Source organism: Squalius cephalus (assembly GCF_949319135.1).
Source record: "Squalius cephalus genome assembly, chromosome: 3".
NCBI classification, from domain to species: Eukaryota; Metazoa; Chordata; class Actinopteri; order Cypriniformes; family Leuciscidae; genus Squalius; species Squalius cephalus.
Window position 1 is genome coordinate 12898149 of NC_137124.1, and position 24875 is coordinate 12923023.

General features: G+C 37.2%; 1 protein-coding gene across 2 annotated transcripts in view; it reads right to left on the reverse strand.

Moving 5' to 3' along the window:
* The window catches only part of mpped2a (metallophosphoesterase domain containing 2a), a 58196-nt gene extending 33759 nt beyond the window's left edge, over positions 1–24437 (reverse strand). Inside the window, exons 1-4 of one of the 2 annotated variants that reach the window (XM_079867822.1) lie at positions 24124–24437; positions 21536–21796; positions 10428–10609; positions 642–867 (exon numbers count right to left, since the gene is read on the reverse strand). In XM_079867822.1, the coding sequence (XP_079723948.1) occupies positions 642–867; positions 10428–10609; positions 21536–21663 (536 nt within the window). In that variant the 5' untranslated portion in view covers positions 21664–21796; positions 24124–24437. Of the gene's footprint in view, positions 1–641; positions 868–10427; positions 10610–21535; positions 21797–23649; positions 23672–24123 lie in introns of those variants that run through there. The other variant, XM_079867823.1, reaches the window with a different exon arrangement.
* Between the last annotated feature and the right edge of the window lie 438 nt (positions 24438–24875).

Sequence of the window (24875 nt, forward strand, 5' to 3'; positions counted from 1 at the left end):
CTTTACCTCACAGGAATACTTTTTAAAACACATTAAACTATACATTTTAAATTGTAATAGTATTTCACAATATGACTGTTTTTACTGTATTTTTTATTAAAAAAAATTCAGCCTTGGTGAGTATAAGAGACTTCTTATTTAGCAATATAAAGTACACATATATACATAAATAATCTTTCATCAAAATCTAAGAATTTTCACCACCTGAAATCGCACATCTTTTCTGCTGATGGACGGGAAAAATAATATTAACCAATAACTAATATTGACTAATAATGTCCAACCCCAAAAATCGAATATTTTAAATCTAATATTCTAGGTCATATTATAGAGGTTTAATGTGTTGTGAATGTCGTCACTGCCTCACTTTTTCTTTTAAACAAAACTGACATAAAGTCTTCCAAATTTACTCACAATATTTACTCACTAATGGAAAAAGAATGAATAACTGATACAAATTATGTTAATCTCTAAATGTGTAAAATATATATGTTGCCAAACAATGATAAACCATCAGATGATGATGATATATACAGAAAACAAAGCAAATGTCAAATGACTGCCAACAGTATTGCAACTCTGGTTAAATTCAACTCTGATTTTAAAATTACATTTGATTTAAATGCAAGAAAGGAGCTTACCATGGTGCGCCGTATATTCGAAATCCCTTGACAGTGACATCCGAGTCCTGCAGGTAAACACAGTTTGTCAGGAGAGACTGAACATTGTCAAAGTCCTCGGGTTTCAACTTGGAGACGGAGGGAAAGCGATAGTAATCCTGCTTGACCAGCTCCGTCATGAAATCCTTATCGAAGGTCAGCTCATGATTCCCAGCGATCACCACTTTAAACTCATATGGCAGGCTGCCTGCAACACCAGAAAAAGTCATAATCAGAACTGTAACTCTTTTTCCCCATAATCAATTCTCATACTTTAAGTAAACTATTGCTATTAATAAAAAATAAAAAAATATATTTTTTGCAATTACACAATTATGTTTATATACACATATACAGTACACATATACATTATATATATATATATATATATATATATATATATATATATATAACACATTCCCCAAATATCAATTCATTTTATCGATTATATATATCATTATTAATAGTCACAGTAAACAAATCACCAGTAATATTAATATCAAATTTTGTAATAGAAGTGTGCAGTAATGTTTTTGCAGTTTGCATGTTTTGCAGTAATTGCAAATCTGACCAATTTTAGAAAAATTTATAATGTTTGTTAATGTTAATTTATCCAAGTTATATAAAAAAAAATCATGCTCATTTAATATCACATTGGGAGAATATATTAAAAAAAAAATGAATTGCTCTATATATGACCTAACATAACATTCATTGCAAGTACTGGTTTGGAAGAACCGTGACAATATACAATATATGTTCAAATTTTAACAATAGTAGTGTAAGCTAACAATATGGACACAGAGAATCTCATTGGTCCAAAATCCTGCACCCCATAACTACATTAAACATCTTATTGGCTGAGATCGCATCAAGTTGCACACTGGTTTGCATTCACCATTGATAGACAGATTGCCTGTCAATGAAACTCATGTCTAGTTCGGACACGATGTGAATTTATTTAAAAAAACATGCTCCGCTGAAGTTCATGTTAGGTAATTGTGATCCTGAAGAAAAATCAGATAATGAAAAACAGGACTCTGCAAGTGGAAACAGGCCATTACAACAAAACATACAACCAAAGTATCTTTCTTTACCTCTCTATTCACGCTACTGTCTGTAGAATGGAACTTTGTCTGGATATATACCGGGGTGGTGTGGCGCAATGGATAAGACACATGCCTTTGGTGTGAGAGACCCGGGTTCAAATCCACTGTGAGACACCAATGTGTCCCTGAGCAAGACACTTAACCCCTAGTTGCTCCAGAGGCGTGCGACCTCTGACATATATAGCAATTGTAAGTCGCTTTGGATAAAAGCGTCAGCTAAATGAATAAAAATGTAAAATGTAAAAAATGGATATTGACTTTCAGAAAAACCTTTCAGCTAAAACATCTCAGAAATACTTCAAATCACAGATGCAGATCCAATATGTGTCTTCCAGGCCATTATGGCCTTTTTTTCCATTCTATGGAAAAGCGTGCAGACACAACAGCCACCCTGAAAAGCAAGCACTAAACATTTATTAAAGTCATGGCCGCTGCATTTTCAAAAGGCTTTTCCTCTTTCTCTTTCTCACCTCAGCCTCCATCCTCAAAGCATAGCTCTTTTGTGCAGCCACATCAGGATAATACAAACGGGGAAGTTGTTCTGTACAAAACTCGAACAAAAAGAGTGCGCTCTCAATATATGTCAATCCTCGGACTCAGGAAAACACACATGGACCGTCTCTCAGTGGATTGCACAGCACATATGGAATGCCTCAAAAGAACAAAACAAATATTTCACCAACCAAAATACAGATGAAACAAGTCGCTTTTCAGACAGAGCACAAAGCAAAATGGGACTGAAAATGCAAAAGCAAAAACAATTATAAAAGTCAGAAACGCTATAAAATAATATGTTTGAAGGTGCTCTTTGCGGACCATTATTTGTTCCCTTTTTTTAAAATGTTACTTTCTACTATGAAATAGACAGTTTAATAAATGCTTTCTAGCAGTTTGAATTGTAAGTGTCTGGGAAACAATAAAAGCCAATTAAATTTGGAACTGTAGAGGCGTCAGAAAGGAGCAAAACACTTGACCGAAGTATAAAGAAAATAAAAAGATAAACTGATTTAAAAGTAAACACTTTCCCAGCAGTTTAATTTACTTTCTTGCTCCTTCCATGCGCTCTAGCACTATATAGACTGGGATGTATCATAAATCCCAGTCTAATCTAATAGCAGGAGCCCATCTTTCAGCTCTGCGGTCCGCAGTCAGCCAAACGCCATCACGGATCCATTTACATGGAGCTTTCCAGTCGCACAAAACCGAATCACAAACCCCCGGCGGACGAGCTTCGTGCCAGCCTCTCTACGGCAGAAAAAGGCCTAGAATGCAATTACCTCCCCACCGACTGCATCTTCTGCGTCCCCGCAGGGATTTTTACAACATTTTATTGCCATCAAAATGTATTTTTCGAAGAGGACTGTGGGTATAAACTCTGTTTATTACTTTGAAGAAGCTGAGGAGGAACATATGGGATGGTACGTGGAGTATGGGAAACTGCTTAAAGTCAAAGGGATTTGGGTTTAGCCTCAATGTTTGAATTTGATTTACATCAGAGGACCGGCGCGGGGCACAGTTTGGCAATCGCTGTGCGTAATGAATGTAAATCAAATTAGTGAAAATAAACTGCACACCGTAAACATCTGAAACTGAACGACGGCTGGTAGGGAACATGTGTATTTTGTTGAAAACGGAGAAGCGCAATCACATTCGTCAAGTTTTTCAAACTCGCTGCTGCTGATAAAAACAAAACATGTGGGACTTGATGAATAGAATAAAAACAATGAGCACATGGCACCAGAAAGCCCAACAGCACAAATCACAAAAAGATCAATCATAAATTAAAGGAACAGTACACCCCAAAAATGAAAACTCTGTCATGATTTCCTCGCCATCATGTTTTCCCCAAACTAGAATGTCTTCTTTTCATCTTTCATTTAACACAAAATGTACATTTTTGAAGAATTTCCTGGGAGTTGGGGCTATCAGGCTCCAAAAAGCATCATAAAAGTATCATAAAAAAAGTCTTCTGGAACCATATGCTACTTTTGTGTAGCCTGGCTAACGTCAGACCTCGGAACCACATGTTCATTTTCTCGTATTTGAGGCGTGGTTTACGAATGCCCAGAGCCGTTTATTGGGCGCTATGAATGTCTATCAAATGCGCCTGTACGTAGCTCATAGCCAGTCGTTTCAATTATACCAGATGACGTATGTAGAGCGACAGAAATTCGACGAGGAAGAAGACGAAATAAACTTTCTAAACTACTTACAACATTATCTAAGGCTGCATCGAAAGGTAACTTCGCGCCTGATGCCATGTTGGATCCATAGATATAAACAAACTGCTTCGGTGTGTCACATAGACGTCGTCATCGTCTTGCTGCTCCCTCCCCGTTCTGTGATTGGTTCCCTTTTTGAGGGGAAAATCTGGTCCATGGTGTCCAGGCTGCCTAGCAGCGTGAATATAATCGCGCAAGGCAGCATGGGGAAACCCAGGCTAACTTTTGTGATGAACAGAGCAAAAATGTAAGCTGTTATTTACAATGTCTGATTTGTGAAGAAATTGTTCTTTTGAGTTTTGAGTATTTCTATTGAATCAGTTATTTTGGTTCAAAATATCAGTATCAGTATATTAGATCAGTGAAATTGGTCATAAAGTGACAGCAGCCCATTTTATCACTGACTGTTTACTTGTCTTCAGTGAGCTTTTTTAAAAATATATTTTTTACTCATGTTAGGCTAGTATTAGGGCTAGATCTACTAACAGCTTGCACCAGTGCAAACCCTCTTTTGGCTTAAAAAACTACGGCCAGGATTTACCAATGACACGCAGTCAAACATTTGTGCTGAAAAAGCATGGACAGTTATTTGCGCGGCTGACTTTATTGCATATGCATTTGTAGGAGTTTCCCTTTCAGATTTTTGGGAGGAGATTATTAAAATGAATCATAGGAGGGGATTTACTAAGGTTTGCACTGGTAAATTTACTGGTATTTGTGCCATTAATTACCGCCCCAAAAAAGCATGTCTTAAACCAGATGCTAATTTGCGCTGCTCTTGGTAGATTGCGTTGGTCATTACGGAAATGATCCGGCTGCGTCTGTGTTCTTTAATTTGCACCTTGTCAGTAGATCACTCACAGAACTTCCCTCTTCCATGGTTTTTATTTTTTTTGGGGGGGGGGGGGGGGGGGGGGGGTTGTGCTCTCATGCTAATTTGCCCTGTTTAGTAAATCTGGCCCTTATCTTTTTGTGAAATTGGTGATGAGATTCATGAAATTTAAAGCAAAAATAACTATATCAATATCATAAAAAAAACATTTTGTGATATAAGATTCCCACCCCTGCTGGAGGGGTAGATTTTTTTTAAAGCAAATAACAGCTTGAATTTTGGCCACTACTTTAAAATATGTTTATGATGCTTATGTGCCCTTTGGAAAGCCTGCTATAAAGAGCGGGCAGGATATTCTTCAGAAATAAACCTTTCCTGTTCAATACAACAAAAGTCATAAAGGTTTGCAATGACATGAGGATGAGTAATAACAGAATTGTTATTATAAGGTGTACTACCCCTATATCCCAGCATGCAAACACTTTCTTGGCCGCCCTCACAACATTGCAAAACAAAGGAACAAAGCTGATCTATTGGACATGGGATCTGTTGGCTGTCCTGCATTGATCAAAGAAAAAACAGTGAACTCAGACAAACAAAGTCAAGACCTAGAAAAGCTCCTTATTTATGGAGCAGAGATCCATGTTTGCATTCATGAATCCCGTGCGGAGAAGCACAGGTCAGATCTCACGGGCGAGATATTGACCAGAACTAAACTTTAGCAAAGAAACCTCATTCCCACCGAACGATCCCTGAGAATCGATCCCACTTATCAACAAAAACCGTGATCAATGACAACGATTAGCGGCTGGGCTTTCTTGCCAGAAAAACAAACAAAAGCGAGCTACGCTTCAAGAAAATGCATGGTAAATGAAGCAAATGCAAAAGAGAGAGAGGAAAAAAAAGAGAGGAATGACAAACCCGGCAGTACTTAAAAGGTCTCATGTAAACAACACCAATTTCCCCTTGCAAGTTTAATTTATAAAGGCCCTTTATGTTTTTTCTCTACTGTATCATTTGTCCCCCACTGCTAAATAACAAAGTTAGCGACCTTGGAAAGAAATGCAAGCATTTATACTACGAAACTACGGAAAATATAACCGGAATGCTTTGGCTCGGATAATGAAAACACGAAGATTAGTTTTCCCGAAGATCCACTACAGGCTCATCTGAGCGACGTTCTTTGAGTTTGTCAAAAGGCTTATATAAACTATTCCATCATCACGTCATGTTCGAGGGAACGATTTGTTTGAAACTGACTAAACTCTTATATCCAAACATGTTTTTGACAGAAGACAGCTTTCAGCCATCATGAGATTATCTATCAGCGCCCAGATGTGTGTTTACAACAAAAGGCGATGATGTGAAAAATAATTTCATCGTCAGGTTTCCTTTGGAACGTGAATAATAAGAAAGTCGGAGCATTCTCCGACCACCAGGCACTTCAAAAGTTACTGGTGTCACATGCCGGATACGAAAAAAGTGGCGTCAAGAACGTTGATAGATGGAGGGATGGAAAGACTGCTGACAGCTCTCTCCGTTTCATCCCTTCTGATGCACTATTTCAACCATGTGTGACAAGAGAGTATGCATGGATGGAATGACGAAGCAAAGGACAAACTGAGAGCTTATGACATCCAAAAATGTAGCTTCTGCAAGTACAAATACAGTGTCAGGGAACCTACTTTGAAATTGCAACTTGCCAAGATTACTTATAATTAATGAAATATCTATAGTAAAAAGTAGTTAGCTATGCTACAAGCTACTAGTTTCTAACTACATTTCTCCCCATATTTTAACAAAATTCTTATATTATAGAAAAAGCAGAGCAGATTTGGGGCCCAAAAATGAGGATCTGAATACATACAAAATAGTAGCTAATAAAACCTAAAAACATTGCTTTGAAAACAATGGCAAATGCAGTATTTAACTAAATATATTGTTTTCTGATCAAATATATTGCTAGATATATTGCTAAGTAAAAACGTAGTACAACGACGTCATTTTACAAACACATATGAGTTATGAATCTAATTTCTGAATGAACCAATTCACTGAATCAAACCGTTCAAATCATGTAAGTTGCAAACATATTGACTTTAACTACCTTTATAACAAGATTCTCTTTAAACCATTGCTTAACCAGAAGAGTAGCTGAGCTGAACCTATTGTTAGAATACAACAGTGTATTTGCTGTCCGACACATTTCAGGATTGCAATTATGTATGAAATTGGGTTTGTGTAGCTGGAAAAGTCTGAGTATACGCAATACAATGTGATGCAAAAACAGCTGTACAATCACGTAAAAAAAAAAAAAGTTTAAAAGTTTAAGTGCAATTTTAGTGTAGCACTTTTTACTTGTATTTAGTTGCTCTCAACATTGGATAGTTGTGACGCATGTCTCATGTCGAGAGGCCAAATGGATAATACACAGTATACACACACACACACACACACACACACACACACACACACACACAAGACAATACACCAGGCACGCTGGTCTGAAGGTCAGCGGTGTGAGCGGCCCCACAGGGTCAATGTGACCGCTTTATGGCTGCATCAAGTGCCAACATCCCAAACCCTCGGCCCAGGACTCCCTGGCGCCAATAGAGCTCTGGATTTCAGAGCCGGCAAACGTTTGATTTAATCACATGGGTTTTGATCTACACCTCAACCAAAGCACAGGATCAAAAAGGATTTGAGGTGCAGGATTTACTACATACACGATCAAAACAACACAGAAACTTCCTACACTTCATTTCAAGGAACCAAACGAATGTCAATAAGAAACATCACAATATTATCATGTTTTTTGGACATGAACCATGGTATACCATTGTACAACACCAATTGTACACAAATATAGAAAGCATTCAGTACCCTGGTGTATATATTATAAGTATAAAATACCATAGTTTCACCATCAAATCATAATAAATGGTTTTAACATAGTATAGCCTAATGTCTATAAAAACAATGGTGATACCACAGTACTTGTAAAGAGTATTAAAGTTATATATTTGGCACTTTAAAATGTTCTTGTAGTCATCATCAGTAAACAAAATTCCATATAAAAGAAGCTTCCGTTAAAGCTAAATATAAACTCAAACAACCCACTTTATGACGTTCTAACTGAAATGAAAACACATTAAAAGACAAATTTCCTAGAATAAAATAAGATTTGGTTTAAATAGAGTACACTACAAAAAGACCAAGACTTATGCAAATTACAAACTCCATGCATGCTAACACACACTACATTACTAGATTTTTTGTGTGTGATACTCTCGCTGTCCCACAGCTCAAAATAATGAGAGCACGTCACACATCAAGGGCCTCCAAACAGATATATTAACAAGAGTTATGGAGATCAGGACTGATGTTTCAATCAAAAATCTATCAGTCTCGCAGTGTGTCACAGTAAGAACATCTGTGACCACAACGTCCTGCAAGCTGGCTACGATCTGAGGCTTTTTGTCAAAAACAAATCATACATTTGTATGGAAAAGCATGGTTTGTTTTTGACTGGAAACATACTTTTGCAATTGCTATTGACAAGCTGGTTATTTTAACATACAACTGCCTATAAATTGCAACTTATGCTAAGGTTTCCTAAAACCAAATGTTTCATATTTCTTACCAATCTGTGTAGAATAAGAATGTGAAACGTTAGAAAAACCTTTTCTATAGATAGCAAAATCTTTACTATTTTCTATATAGTGATATTCATAATCTTCAGTTATTTCTTCATCTGTATTCTACATCATTTTCTCAGAGGATTGTCCCTACACATAAAACCATGTTGAATTTAACCCTACATAAATAAGCATAATTAGTTGCTAATGAAGAACCCATTGCTCTCCTATGAATCTTTAATTAGAATGTCATGTAGAAAATACTAAATTCTCACACGTCTACATAAAAAAATAATAAAATAAATAAATAAAAAAAAGAGCACCAATTATAATCAACAGAGCTGTCTTTCTGTCCTAATCTGTCTGGGGGGAAAAAACAACAACTAAAGAATTTTTAATGAAATATAAATATATGTTTCTGCTATGAATTTTATGTATGTATTTTGGTTTCTAATCAAATGTATATACAGTTGTGTTGTAAATATTACCATTTTGTGCAAAATATTTCATAACTCATTCAAAGTCATAATTATTTCAAAGGATTTTGTCTTCATTTTACGATATATTTTTTATATACTTCATTTTACTATATATATATATATATATATATATATATATACGTAATGTATATAAAATATATAAAATGTATATATAATCAAATTACTCTGGATTACCAATATTTGGTATATGGTACACTGTACACTACCATTAAAAACATTTTCTTTGTTTAAGAAACGTTCTTTTAATGGCCTTAAACAATAAAATATCTGTAGCCATTTGAAATGAGATGCAACCACTACATTTTAAACACGATCCAAATGGTCTGACTTTAGATTTGTGAAATTATGCTGCATAAGACTACCCTGGAAATCCAGAGTTCTCACGAGAGCACAATTCGAATTTGCTCAGCGAGTCACTCTGGCATTGAGTAATGATGCTCATTAACTATGCCCTTGTAGCCGAGCTGCACCAATCACATCGGTGTATCTGATATAGGCGGGCCAGAAGCGAGCTAAACAGATGACAGACAGCGCTGCGACATATGTGAATGACATGTAATGTTGTGATTGAGATTTTCAAATGCACGCTTGATACCGCCCCGCAAGTTGGGCGATTTTCATTACTCAATGCCAGACCCTTAATCTTTCGGATTTGGGTCTGGATTACCAGGCTAGCATAAGACACCTGCATTAAACAAAAAACGCAGATGGACTGAATAAAAATGCAGATTCACTCTCTGGCAGTAGGTGGCGTTTATGGAACAGCAGCGGTCTCTTTAAATACACACAAAGCAGCGCTGCGCTTATAAACACCAGTTTATAAACGCCATCGAAACTTTTATTCCTAATTTATTCCTGTGATGGCAAAGCGAAGTTTCCAGCAGACATTACCCCAGTCTTCGGTGTCACATGATCCTTCAGAAATCATGCTGATTTGCTGCTCAAGAAACATTTCTTATTATTATCAATGTTGAAAACAGTTGTGCTGCTTAATATTTTGGTGGAAACCATGATGCATTTTGCTTAAAAAGTATTTACTGTTACTTTAGATCAATTTAATACATCCTTGCTGAATAAAAGTATTAATTTATTTTTGAGCAAACTGACACCAAATTTTTGAACGAGTAAACAATGACTACAGGTGAAATGCTTAAAAAAAAATTGAAATCCAAACTGAAAGTTAAAAATCCTAATTTGACAAACAAAAACCAGAAGAAAGACCTCACAAAATTACCCAGAACTCTTCACTGAACAGAAAGAAAAAAAAAATCCAGTAATGGTGCAAACAGCTCACTGAACACTTTCTGTTATGTTGACAGATGGCGAAAGGAGAAACTCAGTTTTTCTGACCATTAGCTTCAGTCACTAAAACCTGTCACCACCACTTCACACGCCGCTAAACCCTGCGTGTGTGAGGGTCGGATGTGATGCAAGGGGGTTAAACGGTGGTTAATCGCAGCTCTTTACCTAACCAGTCGTTAAACTTCTTGACCTCTGAGGGCAGGCCCAGCTCGGTGAAGTCCCCTGTGTGCAGGAGAACGTCCCCGTAAGGCATCTGGATGCCATCTGTCCGGGAGTGTGTGTCTGACACGCACACAAAACGCGTGTGGCCACCCGGCTTGGGAGTGTCGTACGAGATGGGGTCCACCCTGAGAGAGAGAATGAGCGATAAAGAGAGAGAAAGAGAAGGAGGTTATTCTATGAGCATGAAAATCAGCACGAATAACTGTATAAAACTGCTAGCCGGCTATAAGTACATGAGCTGAGCGACATGCTTAAAATCAGTCTGTGATTGCAGTTAAAAAACGACAGAACATACTAAAAAAGTAGTGACTGAAGAGAAGGACCAAACTCAATCCATCTATTTAGTGACAAAATAGTTATTTGCAACAGATCTATGTGTGACTTTCACAGAAGATAAATATATATCTTACTTATGTGACAAATGTCATTGTCAAGTACAATGTGATAAACTCTGCTAAACATGGCGTATAACCCTAAAAATATAAAAAAAATCTTCTTTTTTTTTTATAATTTTTGAGATATAATTGAAAATAAAATTTGATTAATGGCCCAGCCCTACGATGGACAGATCGACGGACAGACAGACAGATATTTTTGAAACTGGAATGCTGTTTCAGAAACATTTTCTTATTTGCATCCACGGCTTTTGTAGTCAAATTTAAAACTAGAGCAGAATCTTTTATTGCAAAAGCTCTGGAAATGGAAGCAGCCTTTAGAAATTCTCACATTTGATGTCTATTTAAGAGAATCACTCTCCTCTTGTCTGAACATCCTTTTATTTATTTTCCCAAAGATAGTTTTGGGGGATGAGGGGGGTGGGGGGTAGAAGAAATTCTCCTCTATAACTCAAAAGGAATGGAAAAAAAAAAAAAGGATCTTGGCTGTAATTGAAGTCAGAAACGTGCAATAAGCCGCGCTTGTTCCCCTCACTATTATTTCATTACTAAAAGGCTTGTCAGTCGACAAAAAGCCCTCGGCTCTCTAATTAACACTTACATCTCCTGTCCGACTATATAACTATAAAGGAACCTTAGGAAGGGAGGTGGGCCAGTGCAACAACACACACACACACACACACACACACACACACACACACACACACACACACACACACACACACACACACACACACACACACGCACACACACACACACTTCCATTAAGGAAAACAAATATGTTACACATAAAAGAGCATCTACTCGAATGAAAGAAAAGAAAATAGCACATGATGAGAAATGGCACGTCATCCAAAAAAGGAGGGAACAGACAAAAAAAAGAAGTACACACAGACACGTATACATATATATTTATGATAGATAGATAGATAGATAGATAGATAGATAGATAGATAGATAGATAGATAGATAGATAGATAGATAGATAGATAGATAGATAGAAAGAAAGAAAGAAAGAAAGAAAGAAAGAAAGAAAGAAACCACCCATTTTCCAATGTCAATGGCTTGTGCATCTGTATGAATTGTGATTAAATTTGACCGAGTCATATCTGAAATGAACCACCTGCACAGAAAATCATGACACTTTAAAAAGGAGAGGGAGAAACAGGCGGACAGAAAATAATATTTGCTATTGATCACAATGCAGTAAATAAAAACAAGCGCGCGCACAGCTGCACACACACACACACACACACACACACACACACACACACACACACACGTATTGATTAAATGTGGTCTGTGGTGTTCAGGCCAGCAACAGAGATATAAAAGACTCGACAGATCTAGTTATGGAAGCGGCTGGTGTGCTGAACTCTGTGGCCCACACACACACACACACACACACACACACACACACACACACGGTCATATGAATCTATTAGAGTCAACAAGGCTTTTCCAAATGGAAGCAGAGCTGCGTATCTTTTGGTCCTCTGTCACCTGAACACGCGACTCACAGGATTTGTTTCATGAGCAAATCAACTTTTTAACGCCAAACATAGAATTCAAATTGACACCATTTACTTCCTTAATACACTTTCCAAGTCTAATCATGAATGATTCATTGAAGCACATTGAAAAACTGCCTTTTACTTGGAAATCAAACCCACAACTTTGATTTTGGCAGCATGAAACCAGTGGAACTACATCGCTGATTGTTAAAAACGAATGTAGTTGGGTTGATTCACTGTTTTAAAATAATAAACCAATTTATTTAGATGTTACAACATTTTTTTAGGTTACCTGACAAAAGATTTGCTCAAGGTGCTTAGCTTTCTAAAATGAAAACCAAAATCACCACAGCCACAAATATAAACATGACCGGACAGAGCCTTTTGAATATTTGCTCATTGTTTTAAATATTCACTCAGTCGTTTAAATATTCATTAGGCGGGGAGAGAAAAGAAAGGATTATTCGGACCAGGGGCTTACTGTGCCTCTGAAATTGCATTAGAGCTGAACTGGAATGTGTGTGTGCGTGTGAGAGAAAATATACGAGTGTGTGACACTGAAAAAGCCAAGACAGACCTTGAAAGAAAAACGAAGCGAATAAACACACTGTCATTCAAATCCACAAAAAAAGTACGGTGAAAACAACACTTAGATGTGTGAAGCACACAATTCCTTATGCTGGAAAAAAAAACACACACATTTAGACTTCGGATACACCGCGGCTCTTTTATTGGATACATGTGTCATATTGCGCAGGAAAGCGTTTTGATTTCTGTTCAAAGATACTTAGTTTGACAGCGCTCACTTGATTCTTTAACCTTCAGGAACAACGAACGATAGAACTGTATCAAAGCTTCACAAACAGCCACAGTTCATCTATTTCAGAGGGCGAACATGAGCGTGCTATTTGTGGATCTCTCTTCCTTCCTTTGACTTGTCTTACAACAAATAATCTAAAATTTGCAAATAGCAGACACAATTGTTTGTCAGGTCAAGACTGAGGTATAGGGAACAAGTAGCTGGTTTCTGTTATGAAATGTTCCCTCTATAGCACGGTTAACATCGTGCCCTCAGTCCTCATGTGATGCAATAATGTGACAACTGATGACAACTTCCATGTAAAACTCAGGGGCCGTTTACACAACAACGTTTTAAATAAAAACTGAAAACTTTTTGTCATTTACACGACAACAGCGTTTTGCGGGCCTGAAAACGGGTTTCAAAGTGCACGTTTTTGAAAGCGACAACGTTATCGTCTCTGTCTCTTTTCACCTTTGTTGCCATTGGCTTTTGGCTTGCTTAGTTGGGGACATTACATTTAACATTTAATTTAATTTTCAACAATATTATTGATCTGCCTGCATTGACACCATTATATGAGAACTGAACTGAGCTGGACGATGACATCTCGGTTTACTCAGAGCGGCTATATATATATAAATTAACTAAATTAATAACTTTTTTACAACAAAAATGAAACATCACAGAACTTACTTAAGCTTGACTGTGACGCTATTTTCTTCTGAAACCAAACTTTGTTGCATTATTTTCCTGTTATCACCGTAAAGCTGCTTTGAAACAATCTGTATTGTAAAAAGGGCTATATAAATAAAGGTGACTTGATTTGACTTGACTGTGTAAACAACAAAAACGCAAATTTGGGAAAAGAGTGACGTCTATCTATCGGACGGATTTGTTGGAAGCCAAAATACTAATTGAAAATAAAATACCCTAGTAGAACGAACAGATAGAGCCACAGACAGACAGACAGACAGACAGACAGACAGACAGACAGACAGACAGACAGACAGACAGACAGACAGACAGACAGATAGATAGATAGATAGATAGATAGATAGATAGATAGATAGATAGATAGATAGATAGATAGATAGATAGATAGATAGATAGATAGATAGATAGCCATTAAAAGAAGACATGCTATTTCTTCATAGAAGGGTAAATCAGGGCTCTGCACAGACTACAAGGAAATATTTCGCATTTCTCTCCCGCCATGGAAAGATTCCTTCTTTAATGTTGGAATTTGATGAGAGAGTGACTGAGAGAGAGAGAGTCGGAGTGAGAGATTGAAACCTCTGTGTACAGTATGAATATTTCAGAGGGCCGTGTTTTGTAGATGTGGGGCACAGGGCTGTGAAAAGAGTGCCCTGCAGTCAAGCCTTTGATGCGGATAGCACCGCCACTGCACTGATCTGTGGCAGGAAATGGACTTTTAGGCTTATCTGCCTCACTCAGGGCCACGTGTGTGTGTGTGTGTGTGTGTGTGTGTGTGTGTGTGTGTGTGTGTGTGTGTGTGTGTGTGTGTGTGTGTGTGTGTAAGACAAGCAGGGCAGGAAGCTCCGTGAACCAGCGCCAAAGAATAAAAATTATTATGATAATCATCAAGAGGAGCCAAATATTTACTGGCTTTTCCGCTCGTGCGGCTCGGCTTGTACTGCTATTGGTGAAGAAACATCAAACCGTACTTGCAGTCCACCACCTTCACTCATACATAGCAATGCAATCCATTTCAAACGGAGAGACACAGCGGTTCTATCTTATCTTGTGCTTCTCAGCTGTCGGCGCTAATTCAATAAACTTCAGAGTAACACACAGAGCACAAAAATGAGAAAGAGAGAGACGGAAGCTGGAAAAACAGGATGGAGGATGAGGATAAATGAGGAAACCCTTCATGAACAAACATTTCAATTAGAAGATGACAGTTTGCAGTCCTTTCAGAAACCACTGTGCATTTCCAATTGAAAATCTATATAAAAAAAAAATAGTTTCATTTCATATTCCCTCAAACCTCTACTCTATAAAGACAACGTTTCTTATTTTTCAGTCTGATATCATCTGCAGACTTTTGTCAAAAAAATGTATTTAGATTCACAACTGACATGGATTTTTAAAAAGGTGTAAAATAAAGCAATGAGCCAAGTGATGTTATTAGGCATTACATAAAGTGTGGAAAAAAATCAAAATAAATAAAAAACACTGTAATGCATAGATTCCATTATTGCTTCTATAAAAACTTAGCAATAGCATGATGTATGATAAAATTTACTATTAATATTATTAAACTTATTTAAATATTATTTGATTAAACCTAATAAGTAGCCTAATAACAACAATACACTACTGTTCAAATTATGATTATATTTTAAGATATTAATACTTTTATTCAGCAATGATGCAATAAATCAAAAAACATTTAGGCTATAATATTACAAAAGATATTCCGAATGTTGTTCTTATTAACTTTTTATTGATCACGGTTTCCATAAAAATATTATTACAAGCAATCTTTTCAACACTGAAAAATGTTTCTTCAAATCTGCATATTAGCATAATTTCTGAAGGATCATGTGACAAAGACTGGAGTAATGATGCTGAAAATCAGCTTTACCATCAGCAGAATAAATTAAATTTTCCAATATATTAAAATAAAACAGTTGTTTTAAATTGTAAAAATATTTTACAATATAACTGTTTTTATTTTTTCTATTTTTATCAAATAAATGCAGGCTTGGTGAGCATTAGAGAATTCTTTCAAAAACATCTAAATAAATCAACCGCAAACTTTTGAAACTGTAGTGTAAATGACAATAAATAAATAATCAGACTGATGGTCTGTTTACAGTTATAAAGCTAATAGAGTAATATTGAGTTGATCATTTCAAACATGGCACATCAATTCCCACTGTAAAAAGTGAAAATGTTTAGTTAATAGCCATTTCTATATAATCAAAGCTGTAAACTTGTTGGTGCAATCTAATGCAATTGATTGAGTCATTTTAAATATTTCTGACTTGAATAAAACTAGATCTTAAGACTACACTTTAGAGCTGAAATGTGAATCCTGAACTGGCTTTTATAAAACAAAAACCTTCAATCTTATAGGAACCAATTGAAGGAAAAGTCCAAAAGTCCACCGTGACATCTAAAGCAGAGTCTAATCTTAACGGTAACACTTTACAATACGGTTCATTAGTTAACATTAGGTAACTACCTTAGTTAACATGAACTAAGAATGAACAATACTTCATCAGCATTTATTAATCTTGGTTAATATTCATTTCAACATTTACTAATACATTATTAAAATCAAAAGTTGTATTTGTTAACATTAGTTAATGCACAGTGAACTAACATGAACAAACAATGAACAGCTGGATTTTTATTAACTCACATAAACAAAGATGAACTAATAAGTAACAAATGTATTGCTCATTGTTAGTCCATGTTAGTTAATACATGAAAACTAATGAACCTTATTGTAAAGTGTTACCATCTTAATGAATCATCTACGCCGAACTAGCAAGTGGAGCGTTGTTTATCTGCGACAGGAGCGGGACATTTCAGCCCAACGATTTAGCAAAAATAAACGGGAGCCTCTCTGTCTCTGTACCGACCCCAGCGTTGTATGTCTGAAAGGGAAATGCACGGTCGCCTGTGCTGAAATTACACACACAGAAAAAAAAAAACTTAAAACGTACAGGTCCCAGACCTGCCCAATGTCAATTGTCACTTGACCCCCATGACCTTGTGCAGTGGCTGCCTCAGCGGACAGAAGCTGTGGGTTTAATCAAGGGTTCTCTTATTTCAAGGGCCTGGAGAAGTCCTGAGTGACCCTCCCACACACACACACACACACAAGCTAAAACAGATCCCCCTGACAGAAAGAGTTCAGGCCTTTTTCAAAGAAACCGATGGAACGAGAGAGAGAGAGCTCTGATTTAATTCTGCGGGACATCTGCATTACGGAGGCCTGCCAGAGTGCTTACTGCAATTACAGTCCACACAAAGCCCCGCTAGTTCCGATATTTTCAATCCCGTGCACTTCCATTACACGCTCCACACACGGATGCGCACACGAGCGTACGGACTGCACTCGATTCCTGTCGTTTGTCACTCATGTGCTTCAGGAAGAGAACGTAAACGTCCCTAACATAAATCTATAAAGACAGGTGCGGTAAAAACTGCTTGCACGCAGCATGTCGGTGCATTCACACGCCTAGTCACCATATCCTCGAAAAAAGAGAGGAATTCACTGCATGCCTTTCTTCAACGAGAAAAAAGCAAAGACAGACTTTCTCAAATGAAAAGAGAAACAGACATCATAAAGCAACATCCAACATTAAGAAAAATAAATGATGTAATTCAAACAACACTGAATTCAAAGCGGATACAAAACGAGGAAAGCGTGCAGCATTCATTTAACACGATATGAATCCCCTCTTCTTCTTCCCTGTGGCTGGGATGAAATGAACGTCGAGTTGAAAATCTTAAACGCTTCGCACTTTTATGAGCATTTTAATTATTCATAGGTTGACGAATTTACAAGGCTAAGGGAAACCGATCAGCGGCACAATGAAAAAGAGGGGAAAAGATAGGGATATTTTGCTCTTGCTGACTTAAAGTATCAAACAAACTTCACAACATTGCATTTTTTCCTCCAGAATTCCTCCAGATTAATAAAAATTGATTTTTTTTTAAACTGTAGCAAATGTTTATCTTTAACTACACATTTCCATATAAACACATTTCCATATAAACAATCAAGTAATGACAGTGATTTAATTCACAAACCTCAAGTACACTAAATTTGCATTAAGACAGACATTATTTAAAGTAATCATAAGTTTTAGTTCAGCAAGCAATTAATTCCAAACAGTCTGACACACTGATTCCAAACGGTAACTGTTTGAACGATTTATTAAAAGAGTCAGCACACAAGTCATTTGCTCGTGAATCACAAAACACTGGTTTGCATTATACTTTTTTCACTAAAAAGAATCATTTGCTTGTGAATCAGACATTGGACATGCTGGATGGAAAAACTTTTTAATATCACATTCAATTCAAACTGTACGTTCCCATTCACAGCTCAGGTGAACTAAGCAATATCCCACTGATGAATCTATCGAAAACAGGACTATTGTATTTTCACATCTTCTCTTTGTTATTTCATCATCAATCTACTCTGTATTGAACAGCCAAGTATTTTTAAGCTGGCATCCGTTCAGGCCTGAACATGTGCACATTAAAGAGCAGGGCAACGGAGCCAAAGATCAATTACACTCCTATTAAAGAGGGCCGGGGTAATAAAGGCACAGGAGCTGCCGGCTTGCGCTCGGTTATTTCTGTTAGATCGGGTTAAACAGAAAAAAAGCAACAACCAATTTCAGGTGGAAGGTGGATGTGGGGAGGAGGGGTAATGACGGAGCAGGTGAACAACCAATTTCAATCACAAAGAAGAGAGGAAGAGAACAAGAAAGAAAGGGAACAAGTAAAAAAGAACAAAGGGAAGACAATGAAGACAAATGTATAACTGGATTTACATTCCCAGATGGAAACAGCAATGCTTACAAAGGCAGCTAAAAACTAGTCAGGTAAGTTTAGGATTTAATATTTGGTTTTGCGCAAATGCTGCATCCGATATTTGTAATTGTGAATAAACGTGACGCAACTTTTCAGTGCTATGTGGTTAAATATGCAAATAAACACAAGAAATAAGATCAAATCCCTATTCAGTATTTTAAATTTCAACGCTAAACACTGTGTTAAAGTATTCAATCTTCAAATCTTAAATGGCTTAAGTATAAAGTTTCTAAACTAAATAACAGGCTGAAATTATCTACACAAAAATGTAATATTAGCTTAATAAGCAGTTCAAGCAAAACTAGAAGGATTAGAGGAAGAGGAGTTGCTGCCTTTCAAAAAATATATTGTACAAAAATCAACAGAAACCAAGTCAGCTTTAGACATTGCACTGCATTTCCTTTTCTTTCCTTTCAATTAAGTCACCCGAGATGACACAAGCTCCACTAGTCGACGTGACATGATTAGCACCGGAGCATATGCTTTCTGGTGCTATGAATTTGCTCCACGTAAGGGGGAAAAAAGGGCGCGCAGAAGAACGAGGAGGGAAGCAAAACAGACGAACGTGCTCGTTCTCAGCCGGAATACTGCACAGAGGAAAAACGTCTCTTCTGAAGTCCCTCTGTGAGTCCTTAACGAGGGTAATTGCTGTCGATGTGCAGGGGCCATGAACAGAACTGGGTCATGGCCACGATCATCTGAACACACACCGTCTAATGTGTACGTCACGAAATTCCCTGCTAAACCACCTACTCAAGGGCTGCATGAATGAAGTCAACATGAAATCAAAACTGAGCCTATTTCTTAAAACATGTTTTTGGTCTGATTCATCTATACATTCCACAGGAAACAAAAAATTTGACTTTGTAATCTTTCTCTGAAGCAGCTTTCCTTTTAAGCTGACGCCAGCAAGTCCGCTTAAGTTTCAACCAACTAGCTAGTCTTCTAAAATTTACAGCAAACTATAGCCACAAAAAACTCCCAATGGATAAAGCCAAATCCCGTCCTACATTTAATATCCTTTTACTAAGAAATATTTCATGTTACAGAAGGTATAGGTCGCGAAATGCCATTTCACATTGTTAAAAAAAAAAAAATTATAACCATTTACTTCAGGTCTCGCAACACTTAAATTAACTAGACGAGACTAGACTGGACTAAATCACTGAAGAAGTTTGGCATACGTAACCAGAGAAAAACCAGTCAATTTCACTGGAAGGTCCAGTTATTATATTTTGATTATTCATTAAAAGCCCCCCAAAACAAAAAAAAACACGTTGATAAATTGTTCACAACAAGATCTATAACAGGCATTTAATAAACAACGAGGGTACATTTCCATTTCATGCAGACATTAAGGGCAAGATCAGGTTGAAGAAGCTCTTTAAAGTCGTCATGAAATCAAAATTGACCCTATTTACTTTGTTAGCGCACATTACCAGTCTTGTGGTGAACAATTAATCCGTGCAAGTTAACACACAGAAAAATGTGTCGTGGTAATCTTGAATCAAAATCTGAAAATTTGCTTCCGCTCTTCAATGGCGTTCCTTCTCTGATGATGTCAGTTTGACGGCTTGGCTTGAATACCCTTAACCACTCCCCTCCAACCATCAGTCTGCTATGAGCGAGGGATGAAGAGGAGGTGCGCTAAAGTAAAACCCTGCCCTCTATTCAATATTCCGCTTCACTTGGAAATACGCCACAACAACACTGAAGTGAAGTCGGTTGCAACTTCCGGACTTTAAAGCAAAGCAAGTCAAAGTGCATGTTGACTAGAAACCCAAAACATGATGAAAAAGGGCCTTTTCTAATCGCCCCCCGTTTCTTCAAGCGAATGTGCAGTTGTGTGTTTATGTTCAGCAACGCAAGCCTCTGGTAAACACGATCATTATCTCCCCAATCTAAACAAGCCTTTGCTTTCCCAGAACACACTGCTCTATAAGCAATGAGGTGATTAAGGAGAAAGCAGTGGACGAGAGGACTGCTACTAGAAAGGAGTCACAGCCTGCATTGAGGACATTACACTATGGGTGATGCAAACACCAATGGCTTTAAATAATGATGCAGCCTTTTTAATCTTCATCATGTTACAGCTCAAAAACACTTGCTGTATTAAAACGGCTCGGTTATACTTTGGCTGAATGGATTGTGCCAAGTTATTGTCCCATCAAACAGACAATGAGAACTGGAGTAATGTAAAAGCTTTGCAAATAACACCATATTCAATAGTCTAGAAGAGTTAGCCAAAACCGAGATGAATGAATATGCTACCATGAATGTGAATAATGCTCGAACAGCATGTCAGACTTTTTCCTCCAAACCACAAACCACTACACGTGGAGTGAACAATCTGGTTTTAAATTGCACATAATGCAGCGCATGAAAATGCATTTGACAAAGCATTCGGTGTACGTTTCACCTGAAATATGTAATACTGTGCCACAGCTGAAGTCAATATTAAAACCAAGAGCCTGAAAATTGTAATAGTAACTATCTATTTCTGTCTGACCCTAGTAGACCATTATGCTATTAAAGATATCTTGTGTCTGATGCAGTCCAAACCGATTACAAAGTTTGCTTATTCAGGACCAAACACCATGTTAGACATATAAGGCTAGTGCGATACTGCGAGCCTGACAGATTAGGAAAACAGTTTTTTTCACTTCAAAGTGAGCACAAAACTAAATTGAATCAAAAACATGAAGAGAATGTATAAAGAAAATTTGCATTTCTGCGCCATTGTCCCTTGTTACTCACATATGCACGTGTGGCGGTTGAAAGCGGCTCTGGTTAATGTTGTAGTGGGTGAAGGCCTGCGTGGGGTTGGAGCTGTACTCGTCCACCGAGATGGTCACTTTGCCTTGTGACGGCATTCCGTGGGCCATTCTTTCTCCACGTCACACATGAGACACTTCACCAGGACCCTGGAGCGACCCACACAGTCAGCATCCTTCAGAACCACCACTTAAACACGGAAAAGAACCCTTGATAGTGCCGATGAGGAGGACAAGATACTATCTGTAAAGAAAAAGCGACAGAAAAAGATGCTGTATGAGCAATACAGAAGAAAAAAAAGATTTTAAAACAAGGACCAACATGGAAAAGAGCAAATAACTACAAAAATTTTAATTATGTGAAAGATTTGCTTTTGTCTTATTATTTAAGTGTTTTATATTCTTTACATGTGGATTACTTACTTTTCAAATAAATGTTATAATACCTTCACTGTGCATTTGTTACATTAAACAGCTTTTTCTACCTGAAAAATCACTTTTGTTGGTGTTGTCGGGTCATATTTTTGACATATATTTTTACACATGTAACACACATTTAGGTTACACAAGAAAACATTTCATAACAGTGGATATCAATTCTATTTTCTAGAATACATCTGCTTAAATATCTGTTTTCAGGGAAACATCTCATTTCTAATTATAGTTTATGATATTTTTCATAATATTTCCACTATAAACTTATGATAAAACAACTGAAAGAACGTTATGCTGTAATGATGTCACTCTTATTATTAAAAACAAACACACAAATGAAAAATTCATGATCACTCATCAAGTTGAACTCATCCAAACTCAACATGTGTGCAGTTACAAACTTGACCAAAACCTAAACATAATGTCTAATGACAGATGAATCTTACAGTGTTTACGATCCAAAAAAAAATAAATTAAATAGAGCAAAAGTGTTGAGACCAAAACAAAAGAAAACGCTGAGAAACAGAAAGGTGAGCAGTTCACATCTCCAGCTCTTTAGCCATATTGAGGGCCAGTTAACCATGACCAACCCCTGAACTACTCCATCCAACCCTCTCAAAACTACTTTCATTCACTAACTCAAAATGATGTGTAAACATGTTTACTTTAAAAAACTGTAGTACATTGCTGTCAGTTTGTATTTTATTCTTTGAAAAAAATATAGCCTTAGCCTATTTATATACTGTATATATATATAGGAAAATACAGAGATTCATTATTTTACTGCATACTTAAAAGCAGTAATAATCACTGAATTTGCTAAGTAACACCTGCCACAGAGAATGTTTTTGAGTTTTCTTATGAAATAGCCTACTGGTTTACTGCACACGATTAGCTTTGACACCTTACTCTTAATGAGGCAACCCATTATCTCACATCCTAAAGAAATGAGTTAAAAGTGATGCTGGTCTCTCCGTGTTATCTGTACCAGCAAGGCAAGTGCAAAAATCACATTCACATTATTCTACTAAATATAAAATTTTTAAATATGTAAAGGACTGAAGGCATTTAACTGTTAATATGTGATGCAAATGAATTCTGAATGATGTATTTTGTTCTTTTTTTTAATTTATGAATTATTTATGCGTCTTGTATAATTTATGAGTCTTGTTTTCCTGTCCTCTGTTCAATATTTCTGTAGCTTTACTACATATTATTATTACCTATTATTTTGCAAAAAGCCAAAATATTTCACTTTTTCATTCAACTGTAACAGACTGTAGTTAATTGTGTTTACTGTAATTAAATCTACAGTACTGTACAAATGACATAGTACAAATGACAAAATAATTAGAAATAAGTTCATAATAAGTAGGCTACTATCATATAGGCTACATTATACGGTATGCTGTAAACTTCAGTTTTTAAAAACAAAATTAGTATGGAATACAGTATTTCCCTGTCACGTACATATGTAATTAAGTTATTTTAATATTTTACGTCAAACTATTTACACTAATTTACAAATAACTCCACGGGTAATATACCAATTTGTTTCATGTAAAAAAAAAAAAAAAGGTTTTTGAAAATGCCCAATTTTGCAAAAAACTATAATCATCCTCATTACTCCACATATTATGCAAAAAAAATCGCTTTCCTCACCTCAGCTAGCTAGCAACCACTAGCTTAGCTGCGTAAAAACCTGCCGTTGCGTTTAATAAATAACGTCTACATACGCGCGTGATATTTATTTGCGCTCAACTCTACTGCTTCCGGCTGAACAATGCGAGGGAACGATCAAAATAAAGGTTGGAAATCATGTCTCAAGTGCAGGCTACACTCTTTAGAGAGAGAGAGCAAAAGAGATCAAGTTGAACCTACATCACCCCGACTACAATATCTCCGACATTTCGAGTAAAAACACGCAAACTCGTGTGTAAATGTGTCTAACACACTCGCCGCGGAGGGTGATCGTTCCCCGGGTGAGTGGCCGCGCTGACACCGCCGCTCAATGACAAGCCACCTCTAACCCTTTTGTGTCTTTTTTTTTTTTTCTCGCTCCCTGTCTAAGCGTACATTTACAAGCTGCATAACACACAAGAAGAGGCTGAAAGCGTCTCTTTCTCTCTCGCCCACCTCTAAAGATGTTGCTCCATGCACGCCGGGGAATGCAGATGTCGGTAGCCGAAGAGGTGGCACTCGGAGCCGGGCAGGGGCAGGACCCTCGACCCTTGGAGACCCTCCGGCGAGCTGACGGAGACACGCGGGAAAAGCAGCGCAGGCAGGCGGCGAGCCTCGCTCTGACAGGCGGAGAGGGGGAGTGAGTCTAGACCGCAGTGGAGGAAGAAAGGACTGCCACTGGGGTCAGAGAGCAGCGACGAGAGCATAGCCTCCGTACTAGCATGGCGGAGCGAGTATGTATGTGTGTGTGGTTACTCCTCCCCTCCCTCAAAAGAGTCTGCCATGATATGCGTTCACACGTGGAGAGGAGAGACCCTCTTCTGCTGCTTATTTTCGCGTCTTTCTGCAGCGTCCTTTGTTTTGAGGGTTACATTTTATTGCAGTGTTTTAAGCAAACCTGAGAGGACCTTGAGGAAGTGCTAATTTAGTTTTCATTTTAAAGAAGACACTATGATTTGCTTTACACTGTGTGGTAGAGCCGTGGGGTCGGGGTCTTTGTTTCTGTCAAAATCAAGTGATGTTTGCAAAGTTTTTAGCCTATGACTGACTGAAAAGGGTCTTAATTTAATTTATTTTGTAGGGTGAAGTCAGGTAAAAAGGGCTACTTTTTTGATGAATTATCTACAGCCACATTTTCCATACTGCTCTTTGTGTGTAATGTCAGGTCCATTCTTATCCCAACACTCTGTGTTAATGGTAAAATGTGA